The sequence below is a fragment of the Astatotilapia calliptera genome, chromosome 16, assembly GCF_964374335.1.
Source record: "Astatotilapia calliptera chromosome 16, fAstCal68.1, whole genome shotgun sequence".
Taxonomy (NCBI): Eukaryota; Metazoa; Chordata; class Actinopteri; order Cichliformes; family Cichlidae; genus Astatotilapia; species Astatotilapia calliptera.
In genome coordinates, this window is record NC_137437.1 from 17,037,957 (window position 1) to 17,059,054 (window position 21,098).

The 21,098-nt window shown below is 41.7% G+C and overlaps 2 protein-coding genes across 3 annotated transcripts in view; one reads left to right on the top strand and one right to left on the bottom strand.

The window, feature by feature from the left end:
* Positions 1–21,098, top strand: part of nalf1b (NALCN channel auxiliary factor 1b) — a 121,608-nt gene that overhangs the window by 60,596 nt on the left and 39,914 nt on the right. The window lies entirely within an intron of this gene.
* On the bottom strand, positions 16,308–18,135 carry LOC145421182 (uncharacterized). Of its 2 annotated transcripts, none has more exons than XR_013902485.1 (2): positions 17,016–17,697; positions 16,308–16,936 (listed from the first exon to the last, which is right to left on the bottom strand). XR_013902485.1 is itself a non-coding variant. In XM_080291080.1 (2 exons), exons 1-2 carry the CDS (start codon positions 17,756–17,758, stop codon positions 16,383–16,385), a joined length of 609 nt encoding a protein of 202 aa, XP_080147206.1. In that variant the 5' UTR covers positions 17,759–18,135; the 3' UTR covers positions 16,308–16,382. The 2 variants fall into 2 exon arrangements, 1 of the variants encoding a protein (XP_080147206.1); XM_080291080.1 differs by lacking the exon at positions 17,016–17,697 and adding an exon at positions 17,704–18,135.

Genomic DNA, 21,098 nt, shown 5'->3' on the forward strand with positions numbered 1-21,098 from the left:
GAAGAATCTTTTTATTTAGAGGAATCTGATGCTTTACATGACCAACATACGCAGGATTACTGTGCTACAAAGTGTGGCAATGCGGTCTTCCATTAAGCACAAATGAAGAGAAACACCTTTTTGTATTATTTTGCGAAGAAGAAGCAGGTATTTGAAGAAACTTTACCAGGTTCAAGCTAAATTTGACCTTTTATTTGAGATATTTTGGATTCTGGACATCAGCTGAGGAGCTGCTGTGGTAAGCAAATGTTTTACCAACCAAGGTAAACCCAAAGTGAGACTGTAGTGCAGTCATAGTAGCTTTGACCAACAATGACACGAGAGAACTGGGACACAGAAAGTCACAAAATAACAGAAAAAACACACTTGTACAAATATTGTTCCAGGAACCATGATCTGTATTTGTTTGCTTGTTTTCATCTCAGCTCCGAGACAAACAGGCAGCAGATGAGCAACTGCTGTGCTGTTTGAAAATTCAAATTCAAGTAAACATAAAAAATAAATTTTCTTTCATAACACAGTGATAATTTCAAACTGTTTTTTAACTATTTTTTTTCCTAGAAGTAAACTCGTAAATATATAAAATAAATATCACACTAAATTGGCGAATAATTTTATAAGATGGATCAAGAAACTGGGATTCAAAGCATCCAAACAGAGCTAGTTTGCTAATACACAAACACACATTTGCACACCTCCAGGAGCTGGAAGCAATGTAGCTTACTCGTATCATGCTGGCCTGTGATGTTGGTTTGTTTATTTGTGCCAAGGGAGCGATAACCTGCTGGCAACATTTCTAAAACAGCTCCAGCTGCAGCTTACACTGAGAAAATGACTGGTCAAATTTCACCTGAGGTGGGTTTTTTTGGTGAAAAGACGTCTTCGCAGCAGCTGGTCTCTTTGTCAGCTAAACACACCCGTGGGTTTATTTACCTCCACCGTGCTGGTTCTTTAGTCTCTTCTCATCCACATCACACCGCTCTCTACTTCTCAAAAGTTGTTATCTTTAGTGTAGTGGTGGTTAAGAGACATATAGCCTTTTCTTTTGAATAGTTGTAACTTAACACGCCTTAAAAATTCTTTTTTTTTTTTTTTTTTTTTGCTAGATTAGAAATCTGGAAGTATAAAAAATCAGCTTCAGTTAGCATCCTTTATGAAAACATTGTTGCCTTGTTGTTTATGATCACGCTATTTTCCTTCCCAGCGTGAATGAAGCGAAACGACAAAAATAATAGCCATGAGTTAAAAAAACAGGACCTTGGGTTGAAGCACTTTATTAAGAAACACAAAGGAGTAGACTGCTCCAAAGCAAACTGTATAATCTGTTTTACAAAGAGGTTAACAAAATCCGATCCATGTATAAAAAAAATTCTAAAACACACAATACACATATTTTTACTGAGAAGAAAGAATAAAAACAACTTTATTGTTTACAGTGTATTTGTGGAAGCACAACCAGTATTTATGCGCCATAATAACTAGGGATGGGTATTGAAAACCGGTTCTTGTTGAGAACCGGTTCCCACTGTTTCAATTCCTTGGAATTGTCTGCCATTTTTGCAAACGATTCCCTTATCGATTCCAGTCGCCCCGAATGACGTCACCGCATTGTGGAGCGTCATTTACCTGGCAGGAAACACGGCGGTTCAAATGCTAAAAAGTTTGGTTATACTTTACGAGAACGGGCAACTTGCAATACTTGAAAAGTAGATATTTCATTTAAGAGAGGAAACACTACGAATATGCAAAAACATTTGCTCACAAAACACACGATGACCATAAATGAATGTCGTGTTTTTAATTCCGCTCCGGACTCGTGAATCTCAACCCAGCAGCAGCGGTAACGTTTGCACGTCCTCTCCCGTTAATGCGGCAGGTAAATAATCAACTAACAGTGCACATTATGTTAGCGCGATCTGCCTTATTACAAAACCTGCCATTACTGTGCGTTTTATTTAGGTGACCATGATGAGAGAGACAGAGTCTGGCTGGCTCAGATGCTGGCAGTTGTCACTGCAGTCTACCGGTAGCATCTCTTTTCAGGCCAGGATAGAAGAATGTCACCGAGCAGTGACTAAGTTTATGGTAAAAGGCTTGCACCCATTTGCCACAGCAGATGTCCCCGATTTTCAGGGCAGGGACATTACTGGATATTCTTGTGTAATTGCTACAGAATAATTTATGTTATACTTTGTTATTGCTACAGAAGAATATTTATTTTATTTTGTTATTTTACATTTACAATTTTTTCCCCCGGGGACCCTGTGACACCCCATTGAAGAGCCGTAGGCTGTGGATCTCTTAAGATCTCACTGCTGGGTTTGTAAGGCCATGTTACTCCTAAATTTCTATCTTGTTCAAAGAGAAGATATTAAACAAAGTTCTAAGCTAATCGACCTTTGTGTTCTCCTTTTTAAAAAGAATCGATAAGAGAATTGATAAAGAATCGAATCGTTAAACAGAATCGAAAATGGAATCGGAATCGTTAAAATCAGTAGTAATACGATGGCACCTATCCAAGATGGCGGCCAACTGAACGATGGCACCTATCCAAGATGGCGGCCAACCAAACCGGTTTGAGAACCGGTTTGACCGGTTTCGTGCGTGTGCGCATGCGCGTTCAGTAATTCGATGGCACTAGTCCAAGATGGCGGCCAGCCAAACCGATTTGACCAGTTTCGTGTGTGTGTGTGCGCATGCGTGTTCAGGTGTTGAAATACCACAGGGTATCAGAGGGGTTATATGAGTTTATGTGTTTTTAACGGGGTTTTAATTTAATCAAACCATAGGGTTTTTAATTAAACTATTTTTTCACTTAGGTGTATCGCAACATTCAGTTATGCATGTGTTCTTAAAAGCAATTCTTTGTTTCTTGTTTCATTCTTGGCGGAGTGGAAGCTGTTTTGGTTCACAGTGCGCCTTAACAAAGAGGGTGTGCTCTAGTCAAAAGTGTTGGTAATAGTGTTTTAATCACACTAATTTTCTAAATCTGACAATGTCTCAGCTTGCAGTGAGGCATGCATTTTATTTTATAAATGGCACAAATGGGAATTTCTTCTGAATGGGTGATGTCAGCATGTTCACAAGCGTTTCATTTAATCAAACCCCTAGTTTTAATTTAACTAGTTTTTACACATCTACTGGGGTTTCTTTCCAGGGTTGATGCGATCATTTTATTTAAAAATCGGGATTTCGGAATGTTGAACTAAGAGTGAGACAAAGCCAGCCAGCTAGTTTTTAACACAGTAAATGTTACAAATAGCATTCAGTCCTTTAGAAAATAAATGCTATAAGCAGCCAGTATCGCTCTTTTCATCAGCCCTTTAGAAAATAAACGCTACAGTGATACTTCTAAAACCAGTCGCCCAGACCCGCTCCAACTTTTCAACAGCTGGCTAATTGTTTGAATTTGTTCAGGATTGTAAAAGCCCACTGCGGGTATCACTTAGTTGTTGAGAGTACCATGCGAACAAGGGCCCAACCTATTGTTTAAAGTGGCCAGTATTGGCTCTTTTTGTAATTCCTCGACAAGGTAAATGGGGCAGTTGGTACCAGTCGGGTGGTGACCCAGCCTATTGTCTGAAGTATCGGCTCCTTTGTAATTCCTTGAGAAGACAAAAGCCCTGTAGGGTCTCATTTAAATTGATTGGAGACATCTTGTTTCATTCTTGGCGGAGTGGAAGCTGTTTTGGTTCACAGTGCGCCTTAACAAAGAGGGTGTGCTCTAGTCAAAAGTGTTGGTAATAGTGTTTTAATCACACTAATTTTCTAAATCTGACAATGTCTCAGCTTGCGGTGAGGCATGCATTTTATTTTATAAACGGCACAAATGGGAATTTCTTCTGAATGGGTGATGTCAGCATGTTCACAAGCGTTTCATTTAATCAAACCCCTAGTTTTAATTTAACTAGTTTTTACACATCTACTGGGGTTTCTTTCCAGGGTTGATGCGATTATTTTATTTAAAAACGGATCAAACGGGCCATTTCTTCTGTAAGGGGTTTCATGGTTTCAGAGTAGTTTTTAACACAACAGATAGTCGCAAATAACATTCAGCCCTTTAGAAAATAAACGCTACAGTGATACTTCTAAAACACGCTGCACACAATGTCACCTTTTCCCCCAAAGCAGCCAGTATCGCTCTTTTCAAACTAATCGTCTTTTAAATACACTCATTTTGTGATTCTGGTGTCACACCATGCACCGATGCAAGCATTTTATTTATTTAAAAACGGATCAAACGGGCCATTTCTTCTGTAAGTGGTTTCATGGTTTCAGAGTAGTTTTTAACACAACAGATAGTCGCAAATAACATTCAGCCCTTTAGAAAATAAACGCTACAGTGATACTTCTAAAACCAGTCGCCCAGACCCGCTCCAACTTTTCAACAGCTGGCTAATTGTTTGAATTTGTTCAGGATTGTAAAAGCCCACCGCTGGGTATCACTTAGTTGTTGAGAGTACCATGCGAACAAGGGTCCAGCCTATTGTTTAAAGTGGCCAGTATTGGCTCTTTTTGTAATTCCTCGACAAGGTAAATGGGGGCAGGTGATACCAGTCGGGTGGGGACCCCGCCTATTGTCTGAAGTATCGGCTCCTTTGTAATTCCTTGAGAAGACAAAAGCCCTGTAGGGCCTCATTTAAATTGATTGGAGACATACCTTTCTTTTTGGAAACACCCACCCTATATAAAAAACACGCTCAGAGCCCGATACCCTGAGCCATTTACGCCTCAAGATTCGCTGCAGAGCACACCATTTTCTTTGCGATCATCAACACTAACATCGTTCTTTATAACATGGACATCGTAAACGGTAAGTAAAACAAAACCTATTATTGGATTTTTAAAAAGTGTTATGTTAACATATTATAGGATATTCAAACTATCTTTTTTTCCTAAAACAAAAGCTTAATTTTTAGGAGTTCGGGAGAACGGCCCAGGACCCTTTTCTTTAGAAACGGGCGCTTTTACAGCTGGAACTAGTTCTCTAACAGGCACAAGGTGTGTACAGCATTACTGGATTTTTAAACGTATGTATGTTTTAAACTAGCGATTGTTTTAAATTATGTAATAACGTTTTTGTTTGTTCCAGGGTTAACAAACTGAGCAGGAAAACATTCAGACACCGCTACCACAGAGCCCTACCTTACATCAGGTGTGTATACAACGGGATGTATAGTTGTGTATTTTTTTTTAAAGGGGTTTAAACAATTACAAATGTTCTAAACTGACCGTTTTACACCTACAGAGCCACGCCAGAGAACCGGGTGTGTGGAGAAGCAGGACCATCCCGAATAACGCACACTACAAGGTAAGCATAGGCATATATAAATTAGATAAAGGGGGTTAGAGAGGGAGACACGCTTATTCAGTTTGAAATGGGTACATGTATAATATGTTTTAACACATGTCTATCTATCTTCACAGACTGCAGAACAGCACCCCTCCTCATAATGATCAGGACACCATACGATTCCAGACGTTTTTGGAATGTTTAAGCAGTATCGACCTCCCAGAACAACAAAAACCTGGAGCTTTGTGCAACAGTGGAGAGTCAGAACCGATCTTCATCAGCGAACCTGCAACACCCCCGAGTGAGTGGCTACCACGCGATTTCTCTGATGTTTTTGAGTACAGCATGTCAGATTTTGATCTAGTTCATATACCCACCACCCCAGAATGTGTCAGAAATAGCGTTGATTCACACATAGATTTCGAAGAAGACGGCATAACAGACTCTCAAATATCAGCGGCGTATGATGCTTACATAAAGCTTCCAGACGCTCAGCCTGCTGAACAAAGTCATATAGCTTCAATAGCTGATAAATTATGTTTGATTGAAGCTAGACTCAATCAATACCACCAAGAAGCACAGGTACAAAGGCAACAGTTTACCAAACTCATAAACAAAGTGTGTAGTACATTAGACAACATCTGCAGCAAAATTTCAAGTCCCTGACTTTTAAAATCCAGACCATGGACCCTCCAAATAAATTATTTAAACATAATAACGGAACCTCCACTCCTGTTAGATGTTTTGACTTAGAGACTTTTATGCAGTGGGCTGAAGAAACAGATAAAAAATTAGACGATATTATAGCTAGACTTAATAGGGTGCCTGCATCAGCCTCATCCGATACACATCCTTGTCAGACTGTTCCTACGTCTGCTATTGCTGATGGGGCTATTGTTGCTAATAATAGTGATAGTACAGCTGGTGTTGCTCGGGCCGTTGCTGTTACTGATGCTAACCATATAGCTTGTGCTGCTGGTGATTTTGCGTCTGATGCACAATCTAGCCGGGTCACCTCTGCTGCAGCTACTGCAGTTGTTATTGAGCCCGTTGTGCAGTCTGGGTCCGGCAGCCGCTCTCAGTCACACATTAGAGAGATACCTAATTTTAATGCTCGCGAATTGCGTGAACGCCTTGATTTTAGGGGTATAAGTCTCGATCATCCAGAACAAGTGCCGGCGCGAGTGCGCGAGTGCTTAGCCAATGTGATAGACAGAGCTGTGGCGGGATCCCAACAGGGCAGTGTTCTAAACGTGGTCCTGCGTGGCCCCTCGCTGGCTTCAGATGTTCAGGCTGTTTTAAACGCTGATGATCGGTATGATCCGGAGCTGTTTCTCGATCAAATTGCACAAGTTATGCAGAGTAATGATGAATCTATCGGTGATGATGAATTAGAGTTTATTGTCACGGTAGCTCAGAACAGTAGTGGCGGGTCTCGCTTAAGACTGGCGCACATACCTTATGATGAGATTCTCTCAAAGAAAGGCAGACATTTATACACACCAAACAACACAAACAACAATTTGTGCTTCTCCCTATGCATAGCACATTCATTAAACTCATCATCCTCTGAGCATGAAAAACTTGCTACAGCTAAACAGATGCATGCTGAAGTAGGTCTATGCGACACACAGCAAGTATCATTCTCTGATGTCGGTAAATTTGAGAAGCACTTCAACATTAAGATTGTAATCTATTACCACACAGAAGGGCGTAAACGCCTGGAATGTTTTTACACACATGAAGAGCCAAACCCTAACACGTTGATGATGTATCTCCATAATCAACATTACCACCTGATTTTAAACCCGACCGCTTTTTTGGGGGGATCCTATGTGTGTAATTTCTGCTACAGTATATATAATACACCATTACAGCACAGCTGTAAACATAGATGTAACACATGTTACACACTCTGTCAACATCACAGGGGACCCACAGTGAAATGCAGCGACTGTAACCGCATCTGCAAATCACAACACTGTTACCAACAACACAAATTACCTGAATTAAAACACAACATGATCCCCTGTGATAATATGAAACATTGCATGCACTGTGGCACCACATATAGAGAATCCAAGAAATTGCCACACAAATGTGCGCAGCCTAGATGCGAGCACTGCCGCGAACCTAAATTAGCAGGAGACTCCGACCATCAGTGTTTCATACAGCCTGTTGAAAAACAGAAGCCTAACGATAAATACATTTTATATGATTTTGAGACGCGGTACCACAACGGTAAACACGAGGCTAACTTTGTGTGTGCGTCTGATCTGAAGGGCAATAAGTTCACATTTAATACATTAAAGTGTGTGGAGGCGTTTGTGCAGCATTACAGACGCCCAAGGTTTCGTGGGTACACTTTCATAGCACATAATGCATCTGGCTTTGATAACTACATACTCCTCGAGTACTTTGTCAGACAGAGCATAACACCTAGTGTCATAATGAGCGGCAGCCGTGTGATTTTAATGCATGACAGGGACTATGACCAGCGGTGGATTGATTCGTTCAGCTTTTTGCCCATGGGCCTTGCCAAAATACCCTCTGCTTTAGGTTTTCAAGACCTGCAGAAGGGCCATTTCCCACACAGGTTTAATACGAGGGATAATGAGCGTTATGTGGGCCCGTACCCAGACCCCTCCTTCTACGGCTATGAGCACATGTCTGAAAGCGATAAGGTGCGATTCATGGAATGGTACCAGGTTGCCTCACAGAATCCCTTTGATTTTCAGGCTGAACTCAGGCGTTACTGTGTTAACGATGTTGATGTCCTGCGTAAAGCATGCATCATTTATCGTGACACGCTACTGGGTTGTACTCAAGTTGATCCATTCATGTATACCACCCTGGCTGCATTTAGTATGGGTGTGTATAAAACGCTGTTTCTGCCTAGAGACGCGCTCGCTCTCACGTATGAAGGGGCATACGTTGAGCAGAACAAGACGTTTTCTAACGTCTCTATTGAATGGCTTCAATATGTGTCCCACACCACCAACAAAGTGGTAAAACATGCTCTCAGAGGAGGCGAACAGAGGGTTGGACCGTATTTTGTGGACGGTTTTGACCCCACAAGTAATACAGCTTATGAATTTGCAGGATGTTTTCACCACGGTTGTGTTAAATGCTACCCCGAGAGTGAAGTTAATCCTGTCAGCAAAGCATCCTATGGACTGCTGCATCGCATGTTTTGTGACAAAGTTGATGCACTGAGATCACAACACAGTGTGAGCGTAATAGTGATGTGGGAGTGTGAATGGGCTGCCTTGAAGCAGACAGACCCTGCAGTTGTGGCTTTCATGCATACGTACAGAAAGCCAGAACGCCTGAATCCCCGAGACGCCCTTTTTGGCGGTCGCACAAATGCTCTAAAGCTGTACCACAAGACTGCTTGTGATGAAAAAATATTTTACTACGACTTCACCAGTCTCTATCCCACAGTGCAGTCTAAAAAAGACTATCCTGTAGGACACCCTCAAGTCATTTACACCAACTTTGACAAGCTAGAAAATTATTTCGGCTTTGTTAAATGCACAGTGCTCCCACCTAAGGGTCTTTTTCACCCCGTCCTACCCTACAGATGCCATGGAAAACTGATGTTTCCACTCTGCAGCATGTGTGCTGAAGACCAGAACCAGCATACTGCATGCGGGCACAGTGACAGTGAGCGGGTGTTGAAAGGCACATGGGTCTCATTTGAGCTTGAAAAAGCTGTTGAGAAGGGATACAGGGTTCTTGCTGTTGATGAGGTGTGGCATTTCCCCAATAAGACCGACACATTGTTTAAAGACTATGTGAAAGCCTTCCTAAAACTCAAACAGGAGGCCTCGGGGTATCCTGAACATGTGAACACACCTGACGAACAGCAGAAGTACATAGACGAGTATTATGAGAAGGAGGGAATAATGCTAGACCCATCCAAGATTTGTGTAAATAAAGCTGTTCGTAACTGTAACAAGCTGTTGTTAAACTCGTTATGGGGTCGTTTCAGCATGAGGTCAAACATGGCATCATCTGAGCTCATTACAGACCCTTCCAGATTTAGCCAGCTAATGTTTAGCGACCAGTACGACGTGCGTCAGTTTTGTTTCATCTCTGACGACGTCGCAATGGTGCAGTGGCGCCACGCTGATGGTAGAGCTTCCCGTGTGAAGGACGTTAATGTCTTTGTCGGGGCCATGACCACTGCACACGCCAGACTCATGCTGTATGATTTGCTAGACAACTTGCAGCAGCGCGTGCTGTATTGTGACACGGACAGTGTCATTTTCACGGCACGCCCTGGCGAGTGGATGCCTCCTCTAGGTCCGTTTCTGGGGGATCTCACAAGTGAATTAGATTGTGGAGAGGATGGTGTGGAGGATTACATAGCGGAATTTGTTTCCGGTGGGCCAAAATGTTATGCGTATCACACATCGCTGGGCAAGACCCAGGTCAAATGTAAAGGCGTCACACTGAATGCATTAAACTCGAAAGTTGTCACCCACGACTCCTTGAAAGGTTTAGTCCGCAAGTTTGTAGCCAATCAGACATCAGACGCACACCTAGTTGCAGTGTCTGATAGCATCAGACGCGATAAAAAGAAGCTTCATTTGAAGAATGAAACCATTGTGAAAAAAGTTAAAGTTGTTTACAATAAGCGCCGTGTGCTCCCAGACTTCACAACCCTTCCTTATGGATTTTAAATTAGAACAGGGGTTTGACGCCCGGTTGCAGCATCCGTTCAGCATGGTGGTCAGCGGTCCCAGTAACTGTGGCAAGACTTTTTTTGTTAAAAACATAATTGAAAACTCTTCCAGGATTATATCATGCAGCATTGATAACATTGTGTATATATACTCATGCTGGCAGACACTATATGACCAGCTTCTTAAGATAAGAAACATAAACTTTGTTAACGGTATACCCGAATCTCTTGCTGATGACACCCTTCTGCCTGCAGAAAAGAACAATTTGTTAATTATAGACGATGTGATGAACGATGCAGCTAACAATTTAGAAGTACAAAATGTGTTCACAAAGTATGTGCATCATAGGAATTTGAGTTGTATATATCTAGTTCAGAATTTGTTTATTCAGGGAAAATCCAGTAGAACCATTTCCTTGAACACTAATTACCTAATATTGTTTAAAAATCCGAGAGATAAATATCAGGTTATGCTTTTAGCCAGGCAAATGTTTCCGGGTAATACTAAATATTTTATAGAAGCGTTTAATGATGCCACATCGACAACATACGGGTATCTTTTAATAGACTATAAAGCTAAGACCCCGGACTATTTAAGACTCAGAACAAATTTACTGTCAGACCGTCCGGTTGTTTACATTCCAAAACAAAAATCAGCAAAGAGGTGAGAGGATGTCATCACGCATGCGGAGGAATCTGTCTCTGTTGGAGATGATATACAGGGCTCCTCCTACTCTACGCAGAGTTATTATTAGTAATTCAAACTTAGATTTTATCAATGCATTGTGTGAGATAGCCTTTAATGTATTGCATGGTAACATTCCACTGACCAATCAGCAGTACAAACAGCTAAAAAAGAAAAAAACAATAATCAGACTGATTGCAGACAAAAAAATAAAATCTTTGAAAAAGAGAAAGACAATCAACCAATCTGGAGGGTTTTTACTGCCGTTATTAGGGGCTGCAATCCCTTTCATAACCAGTCTGATAGCAAACAGGTGAAAATGGAACATGTGCAAAAGATGTTTTTGGTACCCCAACACCAGTTGGACTTAATAAAGCAACAGCAGCAGCAGCAGCAAACAGGCACCATCAGACAACAGTCTCAGAACGAGTTGGACAAGGAGATGTTACAAGTGTTACAAGATTCTGACATAGATGTGTATGAGAAGGCTAAAAAATACAGCGATATTCTCCAAAGATACCTCACCCTTGTGAGACAAGGTGCCCGTGAAAAGAATGTACTGTCTTTATCATTACCTGAACAATTTAACAGGGATGTGCAACCCCAGTCGGCGGACACATTGCCTGTTCATGGTGATGCCGGGGTGCGGGATCTTGTTGCGGAGAATGTTTTAACACACATACCTAAAAGGAGTAGGAGGAATGCAGAACTTATTCTATCAGCGGTGAACCGTTCGCCACACTTGATCTCTTACAATGACAAAGGCGAAATTGTTGTTGATAAACAAACCATCCCTGGTTCACACATTTATGATCTAATTAAAGCCGTCACAACCACACACACACCTTCTGAGGGTTTGAGACCTATCGGTTGGACAGAGTTTTTAAAAGCTTTCTCAGATTTAAACATACCGTTATCAGCCATATCTAACACAGGCATACGTAAGACCGTCGCCTTGTATAAAACCGATCACACACTGTCTGAAGACCGTGGTTTTTTAAAACACACACCAAAAAAGAACACCCCCGGTGGACCGCTGCGACATAGTACACTAAAAAAAATAAAGAATAAAAAAAACAAAATAAAGGGGGGTCCTGTAGAGTGGTTGGATTTTTGAATTCAGGTTTTTTTTCTTATTGCAGAAATTGTTTTTCTGCTAAAAATATTTGCTGTTTGGTGTTTTTCTACTGTTGTGTTTTTTTTTTCACTTATTGCTGCTAAATTGTTTTGTTTTATTTTCTTTTATTACTGTTAAATATTTTATGTCTTTTATTACTGGTTAATGTTTGATTTCTTTTATGTTTAAACAAAGTATGTTATGAATCTATATATATATACGAGATTTGATAATAAATACCATTGACTCGATTAAATCATGCTCTCATGTTGTTTTTATTATTATTCTCATTAGTACATATCAGTATCCACATTGCACACACACATAATCACTGCATACAGCAACAGGTTGTATGTTGTTGACAAATCGACACACCATAGCATCATTACAAATTAAATCAGACCCATACATGTTAAGCAGGCGGGCATAAGATACACCATTTTGCATATGATATAAAAAAAATACACAATGTTGACCGCATGTGATGGAGAAGTCGTTCTGCACTTGTTTTCCTGAATATAAAACAGTGGAGCCGTTTTTTAGAAGAAACATCTTTATTGCTGGGGGAAAACTGTCTAACGAGCGACCAAAACTATCAAAAAAATAACCGCGTCTGTCTCTCGAAATATAAACAGCAAGCCAATGTTCCCCTGGCATCGTAGAAGGGTGGGTGTTTACAATACACATAGCAGGGAGTCTTTGAAGCCGTTCAGTGGTTAGTTGATCATAGGCTAACACGCCTAGGAAATGTGTGTTTTTATTGATAATGCCGCCGACCACGGCTGATAGTTCTATAGTGTTCATGACCGTTTTTGTCTCAATAGTAGTCCAAGAGCACCTGTCTCATGTTAGATATTTCAATGACTGAATCAAATACAGAATAACACAAGAGGTTCACTGTACGGGGTAGTGGATTTCTGAAACGGGTTTCCAATCTCACGTTCCCAGTTTTAATTAACGACACATTCCCTGAATGTCCTTCGTCAGCTTCCAGATTGAAACAGAATAAAGTGTAGCCGTTACCAAAGTCGTCACGTGTTATGGCCAACGATCTGTCCTTTAAATGTCTCCCTGTGGTTTGTATCAGCTGGTAAAATTCTCTGATATAGTGTTTTCTCTGGAAATTTGGCTGGAATGGTTTAGCAGGATAAGCCTGACTATCAGCATATAAAGACATAAATTCTATATCGCAGTTTTCAAAATGAAATGGATTACGCTGGTAGGAGCCTGTGTATGCTTCATTGTCTATGAATGCAATGATGACAAATTTAGGTATCCTACCCATAAATAAATTGTCATTTGTTGATATTCTAGCCCCTGCAGGTATGGAGAAGGTCTTTAAAGATACTCTGTCTACCGTGTATTTTGCGTTTGCATGGTGCAATGCCTTGCTGTGTGCAAGTCTGACGCTAGGTGATACACTAACTTTCTTGACAAAGAGACTGGCTGAGACAATTTTAACTCTGTATGCATTGGCATCCGCTGTCATGAGAGCAAATTCGTCTTTAGAGCGCACAAATTTCAGCGACAGGTCGATTCCATTAAGTAACAGTTTTTCTTGAAAAAACAGGTCTGCATGTACTGGTGCAATCAATTCAACAATACTACTATTTGCTGTGTAGCCACCTCTGGTCATCAGACCCTGGTTCTCTCCTTCTATAGATGTGTCATTCATGTGTGATGCTGTATCCTTACAGAATAACCCGGTGCTGAACTGTGTGTCTAAAGTGTCCTTATTATAATTGATAAGACATTCTATCACACCTCTGTATGGATATGTATTGGATGATTGACTAATGAGCCGGTCTCCCAAATTAATATCGACTTGACTAAATATGGTGCATCCAGGATAATTAATAAATCCTACATTAGCGTCCCTAGCCAGGTTTGAGCCATCAGCGTTTGTGATTCTCACCCGTGTGTAGATATATGAGTCATTTAGATCCAGGTAATCTTCACCCGACGATGAGATGTAAAACTCGATCGGCCCTCCATCAGTGATTGCAGATACAGGTGGGATTTCAATAAATGTACTTTTCTCAATGCTAGTCTGTGTGTATGGGACAGTAAAAAGATCGAGCTCTGTTTTTACACATTCTCCAGAATGACTGTGTAACAGTGCCATTTAGAATATGTCAAGCGCTGCAGTTTTTGAACGAGTGGTTCTGGGTCTCTTCACTCTGCGTGACGGTGTCCGTTTGGTGGCTCTCCTGCTAGGTTTTGTGGTTTTACGCTTTTTAGACAACGGCTGCCCTGGGGGTGGGGTCTTAGATGGTTTGGGCGTATACACATACAAGCCGTTACCGTCCTGCTTAGTGGTTGAGGGTCTGGTTATGTTGGTTATGACATCAGACACTATGCCCGATGCGGCTGTTTTTAGGTGTGGTTTGACTATGCTGACTCCTTTTTTAAACAGCGGTACTGCAAATCTAAACAAGCTACGGAACAACCCACCCAGACCTGTCCCATATTGTGTACTGGTCCCAACATACCCTCCGAGCTCTCCACCAGCCTGTGATAAGTAGTATTTTACATATTTTGAGTCATCAGAGTTGTAGACGGCCATCCTTTTTTTTTCAAAAATGCTGTGTTATCGGTCGGAAGTGTAACTTGACAAACACTTTGCCGTATAAAAAGGGTATGTGTTGATTTCGATCGTCTTTCAAATCAATTTCTATGTCGTCGATTAATGTCTTTGACACAGGTGTGTAGTGTGGGCTGTCAAATTGTAGAATAGGCAACCGGCGGTCATCGTCTGTAATATTTATAGCTCTTAATAGCCTCGCGTGGGCGTCACCCACAAGCTGGTAATCAACGATATCTGCATAAATAAAGATGTTATATTTTCCCCCGTATATGTCTGCGGGGTGCGGGGCATATGTGTTTTTATAATGAAGTGCAAACGGTTCTCCTGTTTTGAATCCTAGGATTTCCGCCAGTCTCCCTCTAAATGTGAGAATAGTCCCCCTAGGCCCCATAACACAGGCATGGTTACTAACGGCGTTGTACTGCATTTTAATGTCTCCAGTGGCTTGGTGCTGTTGACATTTAAAATTAAATTCTTTTATTATCTGTTCCACAGATGCATAATGGCCCACAGACAGTTCGATCATGGTTATGGCTATGGTTCCGTCTTTGACGGGGTCATGAATTTCCACTTCCGAATCTGATTGTGGAAAAGTCCGCCATATGCGTGGGTACTGTATCTCTATAACAGCGACCTCATATGGCTGATCCAAAACAATAGGTTTTGCTAGCTTTGTTCTAAAATTAGATATCTTATTACCCGGGTAAACATGTGATGAAGCATTCGAGAAGAGGCTTACATAGAAGCCTGCATTGTTGTTCTTTTTATTCATGCTTTCTCAGTCTATGCTCAGTGTTGAATGAATGTGTGTAGAGCTGCGTCATCTGAGTTAATTACGCCTCAACGATGTCTTTTTCTGGAATCCACGAATTAAAGCTGTTGGGCCATCCTAGCCATTTCACTAGCACCTGCTTTTTCCGACCCACTTTTTTTCTAGCCAATATGTTTTCAATTTTAAATGTTTTGTTTTCATCAACAACCACACGTTGTATCTCAGGCTCATAAAATGAACCTTTCAATACCTCTCCTGCTAGATCCACTAGTCTGTACACTGGGGGCTGTCTCCCTATACGTTCCTTGACTGTGAAAATCTCATCGGTGTAGGTCTGCTCGTATCCTTTTCGAAACTTTCCTCTCAGTTTTGATATTCGTACAGTGTCACCGATATTAAATTTAAAGCGCAGTTCCCTCTGAGGCCTCGTTTTGTACAGCGCGTTGAAGACCGACTTCTCATTATCCTTATTCACCTCTGCCGGAGCCATTTGGATAGATCTGTGATAAGCATTGTTATATGCTTGTGTGAGATCTGGTATGATATCTACATATCTCCGGGAGTTGGCTGATGTTAAGTACTTCCACATTCTACCCTTGAAGCTACGATTGAATCTCTCGACAATACTGCATTTAACCTCGCTAGCTGTTGAGAAATGCTTGATATTATATCGCTTCATTAGCTGTTTAAAGGTTGCATTATAAAACTCTTTGCCTTCATCTGTTTGTAGTTTCACAGGGATCCTACCCTCACTAAGTATATCTTCAAAAGCAGCTGATACAACAGACCCTGTCTTGTTTGTTAGGCATCTAACCCATGCGTATTTTGAGAATACATCTATACATGTTAGCAGATATCTCACATTATCATTATCTGTCACATATTCACACATGTCAACCAGATCGGCTTGAAACTGTTTGTCGACCCCTGTCACCAATACTCTATTTCTGGGGAAATGGATCCTCGCAGGTTTATGGAGTGTGTAGGTGTCGTCTTGTTCTAAATAATGTTTGACCTGAGATAGTGGAGGTGTTACACCTGATGCCTCCCCTGCCGCTATACGTAGCTTATTTAAACTGGCTAACCCCGCAGGATGGGCTGGATCGTGATATATTTTATGCAATGTGCTTTCCATGATTTACAAACCACAAATGACTATGATGTTGATGTTAACAAGTCTTTTTATTTAATTTTCACAAAGACACAATCACAGACAATGGATACTTGGACACCCCACATTAAACCAGATGTAACCCAGCCCAGTAGTTTCCAATCATGCGGAGCATGGCTGGTTTAACACGGCGGGCGCAAGTACTTGCATCTAGCAGGTGCCCAATGTTGTCATTAATGGCGCATACTATATATCGCTCTGATCTCAGTTCACACATGATGTGTTCTGCAACTCTGCGGATTTGTGTTCCAGACCCATCTGCAGTGGATGAGCGTACAAACAGCCGGATGGCAGGGATGAATCGCTCAGTCTGGAGCCTTATCATCACATCATCATAGTAGGTGTCGAAGAAATACTCAGACAATTCCTGCAAGCAGCTGTGTTGCACCTGACTGGGGTGGCCTGTTTGGCATCCGTAACATGTCTCTTGTATAAACTCATTCAAAGCCAACATTAACAGGTGGAGAGTTGCGAGTTTGATGTCGATTACAGTTTCATCCCACAGGTCTGATATGAGGGGGTCCTGCGAGCATTGTGGTGAGGGTGGTGGAGTCTGGAGGGTCGGGATTAGCAGCTCTGTTGATGGTGACTCCAACAGGTCCCACGAGGGCGTGTCATTCTCTGTAAAATGAAAACCACAAGCTCTTAATTTGTCACATAGATACACACTCAACCCCACACACCCGCACATTAAACCTACCAGTTTATTGTTTAGCTGTCGGAAGGTCTTATGATTTTAGGTTTACACAGGGTACCAGGCAAACCAGTCTTCGGACAACTCGCCAGATCGTCAAAAACAAGGCGCTTTCTAATACTCTCGTACGCAGTGTTGAGTCTGTCCTTCTTGATCGCGTCATCAATCTGGCTAAACAGACGCGACAAACCTCTCCAGTCGCACCACTGTATAAAAAACAAGTCCTTAAACCATCTTGTGCGCTCTTCGAGGTTTAGAGGGTATGGATTTAACCTCCAGTTTTCAAGCCCTCTGGAAGCAATAAGACTATCCCTGTCATCACATACACTGAGAAAAATAAAGTCGTCGGGGTTGCGATTGAAACGATCAGCCTCAACCCTGTAAAGCTCAGGGCCTGATGCACTGTTCCACTGGGAAACATACAGCAGCTCTGGGAAACCCACATTGTCCAGGTCCGCACACACTACGGTGCGGAAGAGCTTCCAGTTTTTAGTAGACATGACTTGGGCTTCCCCCCAAAACAATCCCTCACCACAATCTACACTAAGCACAACTGTCCCTTCGGTATATTTAATGGCATACACATACCCTTCGACGCCTCGATATTCTAACTTGAATACAGTTCCATCTGTGGCGTTTCCACAGCGTTGCTTTTTACGTTGAGGACCCCGACTGCATACTCCTGAAGACATACCTAGAGTGCCTATGGCATGGGCGATGTCCTGGCTGGGTGTCATTCCGAGCTCCATAGGTCGATGCGTCGGGGATCCTTAGCGAGCGCGATGTGTCGGTGCTCTAGGTCGATGCGTCGGGTATCCTTAGCGCAATGTGTCGGTGCTCTAGGTCGATGCGTCGGGTATCCTTAGCGCAATGTGTCGGTGCTCTAGGTCGATGCGTCGGGGATCCTTAGCGCAATGTGTCGGTGCTCTAGGTCGATGCGTCGGGGATCCTTAGCGCGATGTGTCGGTGCTCCTCAGACCGTGGCGGTGATGCTCTTAGAATGTGAAAGGATCGCTTTTATACCCATACAACCTAGCACATCCCACTAGGAGGAGTCGTTCCCGCCCAGAGGGTAAGAACACCTGAACACGCATGCGCACACACACACGAAACTGGTCAAACCGGTTTGGTTGGCCGCCATATTGGATAGGTGCCATCGAATTACTGAACGCGCATGCGCACACGCACGAAACCGGTTGGCCGCCATATTGGATAGGTGCCATCGTTCAGTTGGCCGCCATCTTGGATAGGTGCCATCGTTCAGTTGGCCGCCATCTTGGATAGGTGCCATCGTATTACTACTAAAATCTTATCAATACCCATCCCTAATAATAACTGACAGCACCAAAGAGAAAGTTAGGACATGCTATCAGTGATGTGATGGGGTTAAGGAAGTAACAGACTTCCTATAACAACCCTCATTATTGCAGTGCTTTAAACAAGATTTAAGTGTGGAGATTAAACCCAAAATAACCTTTTTGGTAGCAAATTAATGCAGCTTGACAGGATACCGACATTCTGTGATTTTAATTGTGCCTCCAAAGGTGTAGTAGTTAACTTGGCAAATGACTGCTGTGGCAGTGAGGAAGCAGCCAAAAATAGCTTCAACCACATTTGCTGATTTAGATTAGATATCCCTTTATGTACATTTATGGTGTTGTACATACATGAGTTTTGTCAACAGGGAATTTGCAAAGTGCCCTTTTGTGTACACACTCTACAAAATCAATACAAAATCAATGCTCATAACAGGGCTGAAGGTTGTCTCATCTTTACTTTCTAAATGTTCACTGGTACTGATGAATCAGTAGCGGCCCTGTATCTGTGTGTCTGTGTGCGCATACATATAGACAGTGGTTTAAGTGGGCTCTAACAATCACGAACAGAGTTCCAGCACCTTTAATAAATGAGTAATTAAATCTGGCAGAGAGATAAGAGTGTTGAGTGAAATATTTTTTCATGTAGGCAGCCTGGTATTACTTCCAGCATATATGCACGCTTGACAGCATGGGTAAAGTTGGTCCGTAATGAGAAAATGACATCCCACGGCCTTGCTTACACCTTCAGTGTACATCATTTCTTTGATGCATTTCCCCCCCTTTGAATCCATATTGCAAAACAAAGTCAGGTATAATAATTTTGTTCTTTTTAAATGTGGCATGAAAATACTGTACTAGACAGTTCAGTGCACGGTAAACTTGTTTGTTTGAAGTTACACTTTAGCATTGTATTAAAATGGTCATTGTTTGTATCAGACATCAACTTAAATCTTTCTATTTCTGTAACATATTTCTATTTTATATACATTTATATTTGAACCAGTAAGCATAAACATACAGCCCACAGATATTCATATACAGACATGAACATCTACAGGCTAAGGGCATGAACAACCACAGGCATACTAAAGCACATTAAGCGATTCAGCATTGACCAATACCTCAGAGACTTGACCTCTTAGCTGCTATATTAATAAGTGATACAGGCTGGGGCGCTCATCTTTACTAAGAATATTAAGGCTGGAAACCTTTTCCTTCAAAGTTTAGAGGCAGAAGCCACTTATGGGCGGTTTGCGGTTACTTGCAATCGCATGCTGATGACATTTAGCTGAGGAGGGAGTCAGGGGACCTTATTTAGATGATGGAGACATTAAGACATGTTTGTAAGCTGGCAGAAAAAAAATGTCATAATATCCACCTGACTAATGTAGTGAAGTAGAGGGGATCCTCAAGAGACATGTTTGTTTTCTCTATCATTATACAGTCAGCACTGGGTGCTGTAAAAAAAGAAGCTCAATTATGGATGAAAAATAATTCATTGTTGTTTTTTTGTTTTGTTTTAAGTTACTGTCAGCTTTCGCATCCTACTTAAATCATATACATCTGTTCAGTATGTGTTTTGTCAGACTGGTGGAAATACATTGAGTCTGAAGGGATCTCAGATATCTCAGGCATCTCTCGCACATATGTTGTATAATATGATGGTAAGTCAGAGGATAAGATGCAGCGTGGTTGTGCCATTAAACAATAGGGCAGCACAGCCTGTTGGTGTTTATTCTCCAGTATGCTGATCAGTAGGCCTGCAGGTCGGACAGTGATAGTGAATCACATACAGATGACACAACCTGCCATACCACTAAGCTAGCACTGGTAAAGACCAGCAGGCATGGAGATGGTTTATTTATATGTTATGTAACTCCCTGTAAACTGTGGAAGATTTAAGGCCATGCGACACCTGAGGCAGCCAATATGCATGCTTTCAAACATGTTCTTCAAATTTTTGGTGTCCCAGTGAGCATTAAAAGAATCATGTCACAAGCCCACTCCACTCAAAACTGACCCTTCAGTCACAGATCCATATAATAATGTGTGTTTTATCCATGTGAGAGCTTCGAGCTCAGCGTTCAGTACAAATCCATGAAACTTGATGGTGAACTTTGGATGGGAGTACAACACTCTGCAGCTTCATATTAGACTATCAACCAAGCAAAGCTCAGACAGTTCAGGTTGGCAGTCACACCTCCTCCTCTCCACTGCTCCTGTGTGCTAATCCCCCCCGTTACACGTGGTACACCCATGATTCTGTTCCCAGACATGGTTAGACCTCTGTTGTGAACTTTGTGACTACATCACCATTATCTGCAGGATTACAAATAATGGTGAGTGTTAATGTCAGGAGGAAATCACCGGTGTGGTGCTCAGGGAACAGCCCAGCATAAACAAATGAGGAGCTGATTTTAGAGTTTAGAAGGTAAACAAGATTAGGGTGTCTGGAATAAATATCACAGAAAACCTTTGTGGCAAGCACACATTTCAACTTCAAGGCAACTCAGAAATTATTGTACTTTTTAAGGAAACTCAAGATAATTTTATAGAATCTGAATACTTTATCATTACCAGAGGAAATTATGGTGGTAACAGTTGCTCCAAGACACTAAGAACAAAAAGGACTAAAGAAAACATCCTGGGTATCGTATGTGCCTCATATAAACTCAAAAGCTATGCAGTTGGTGACTGAAATTGACGTCAACATCACCACCACCCATTTATACCCAGCATCAGGGATATTGGTCTTTCCAAAGGATACTAA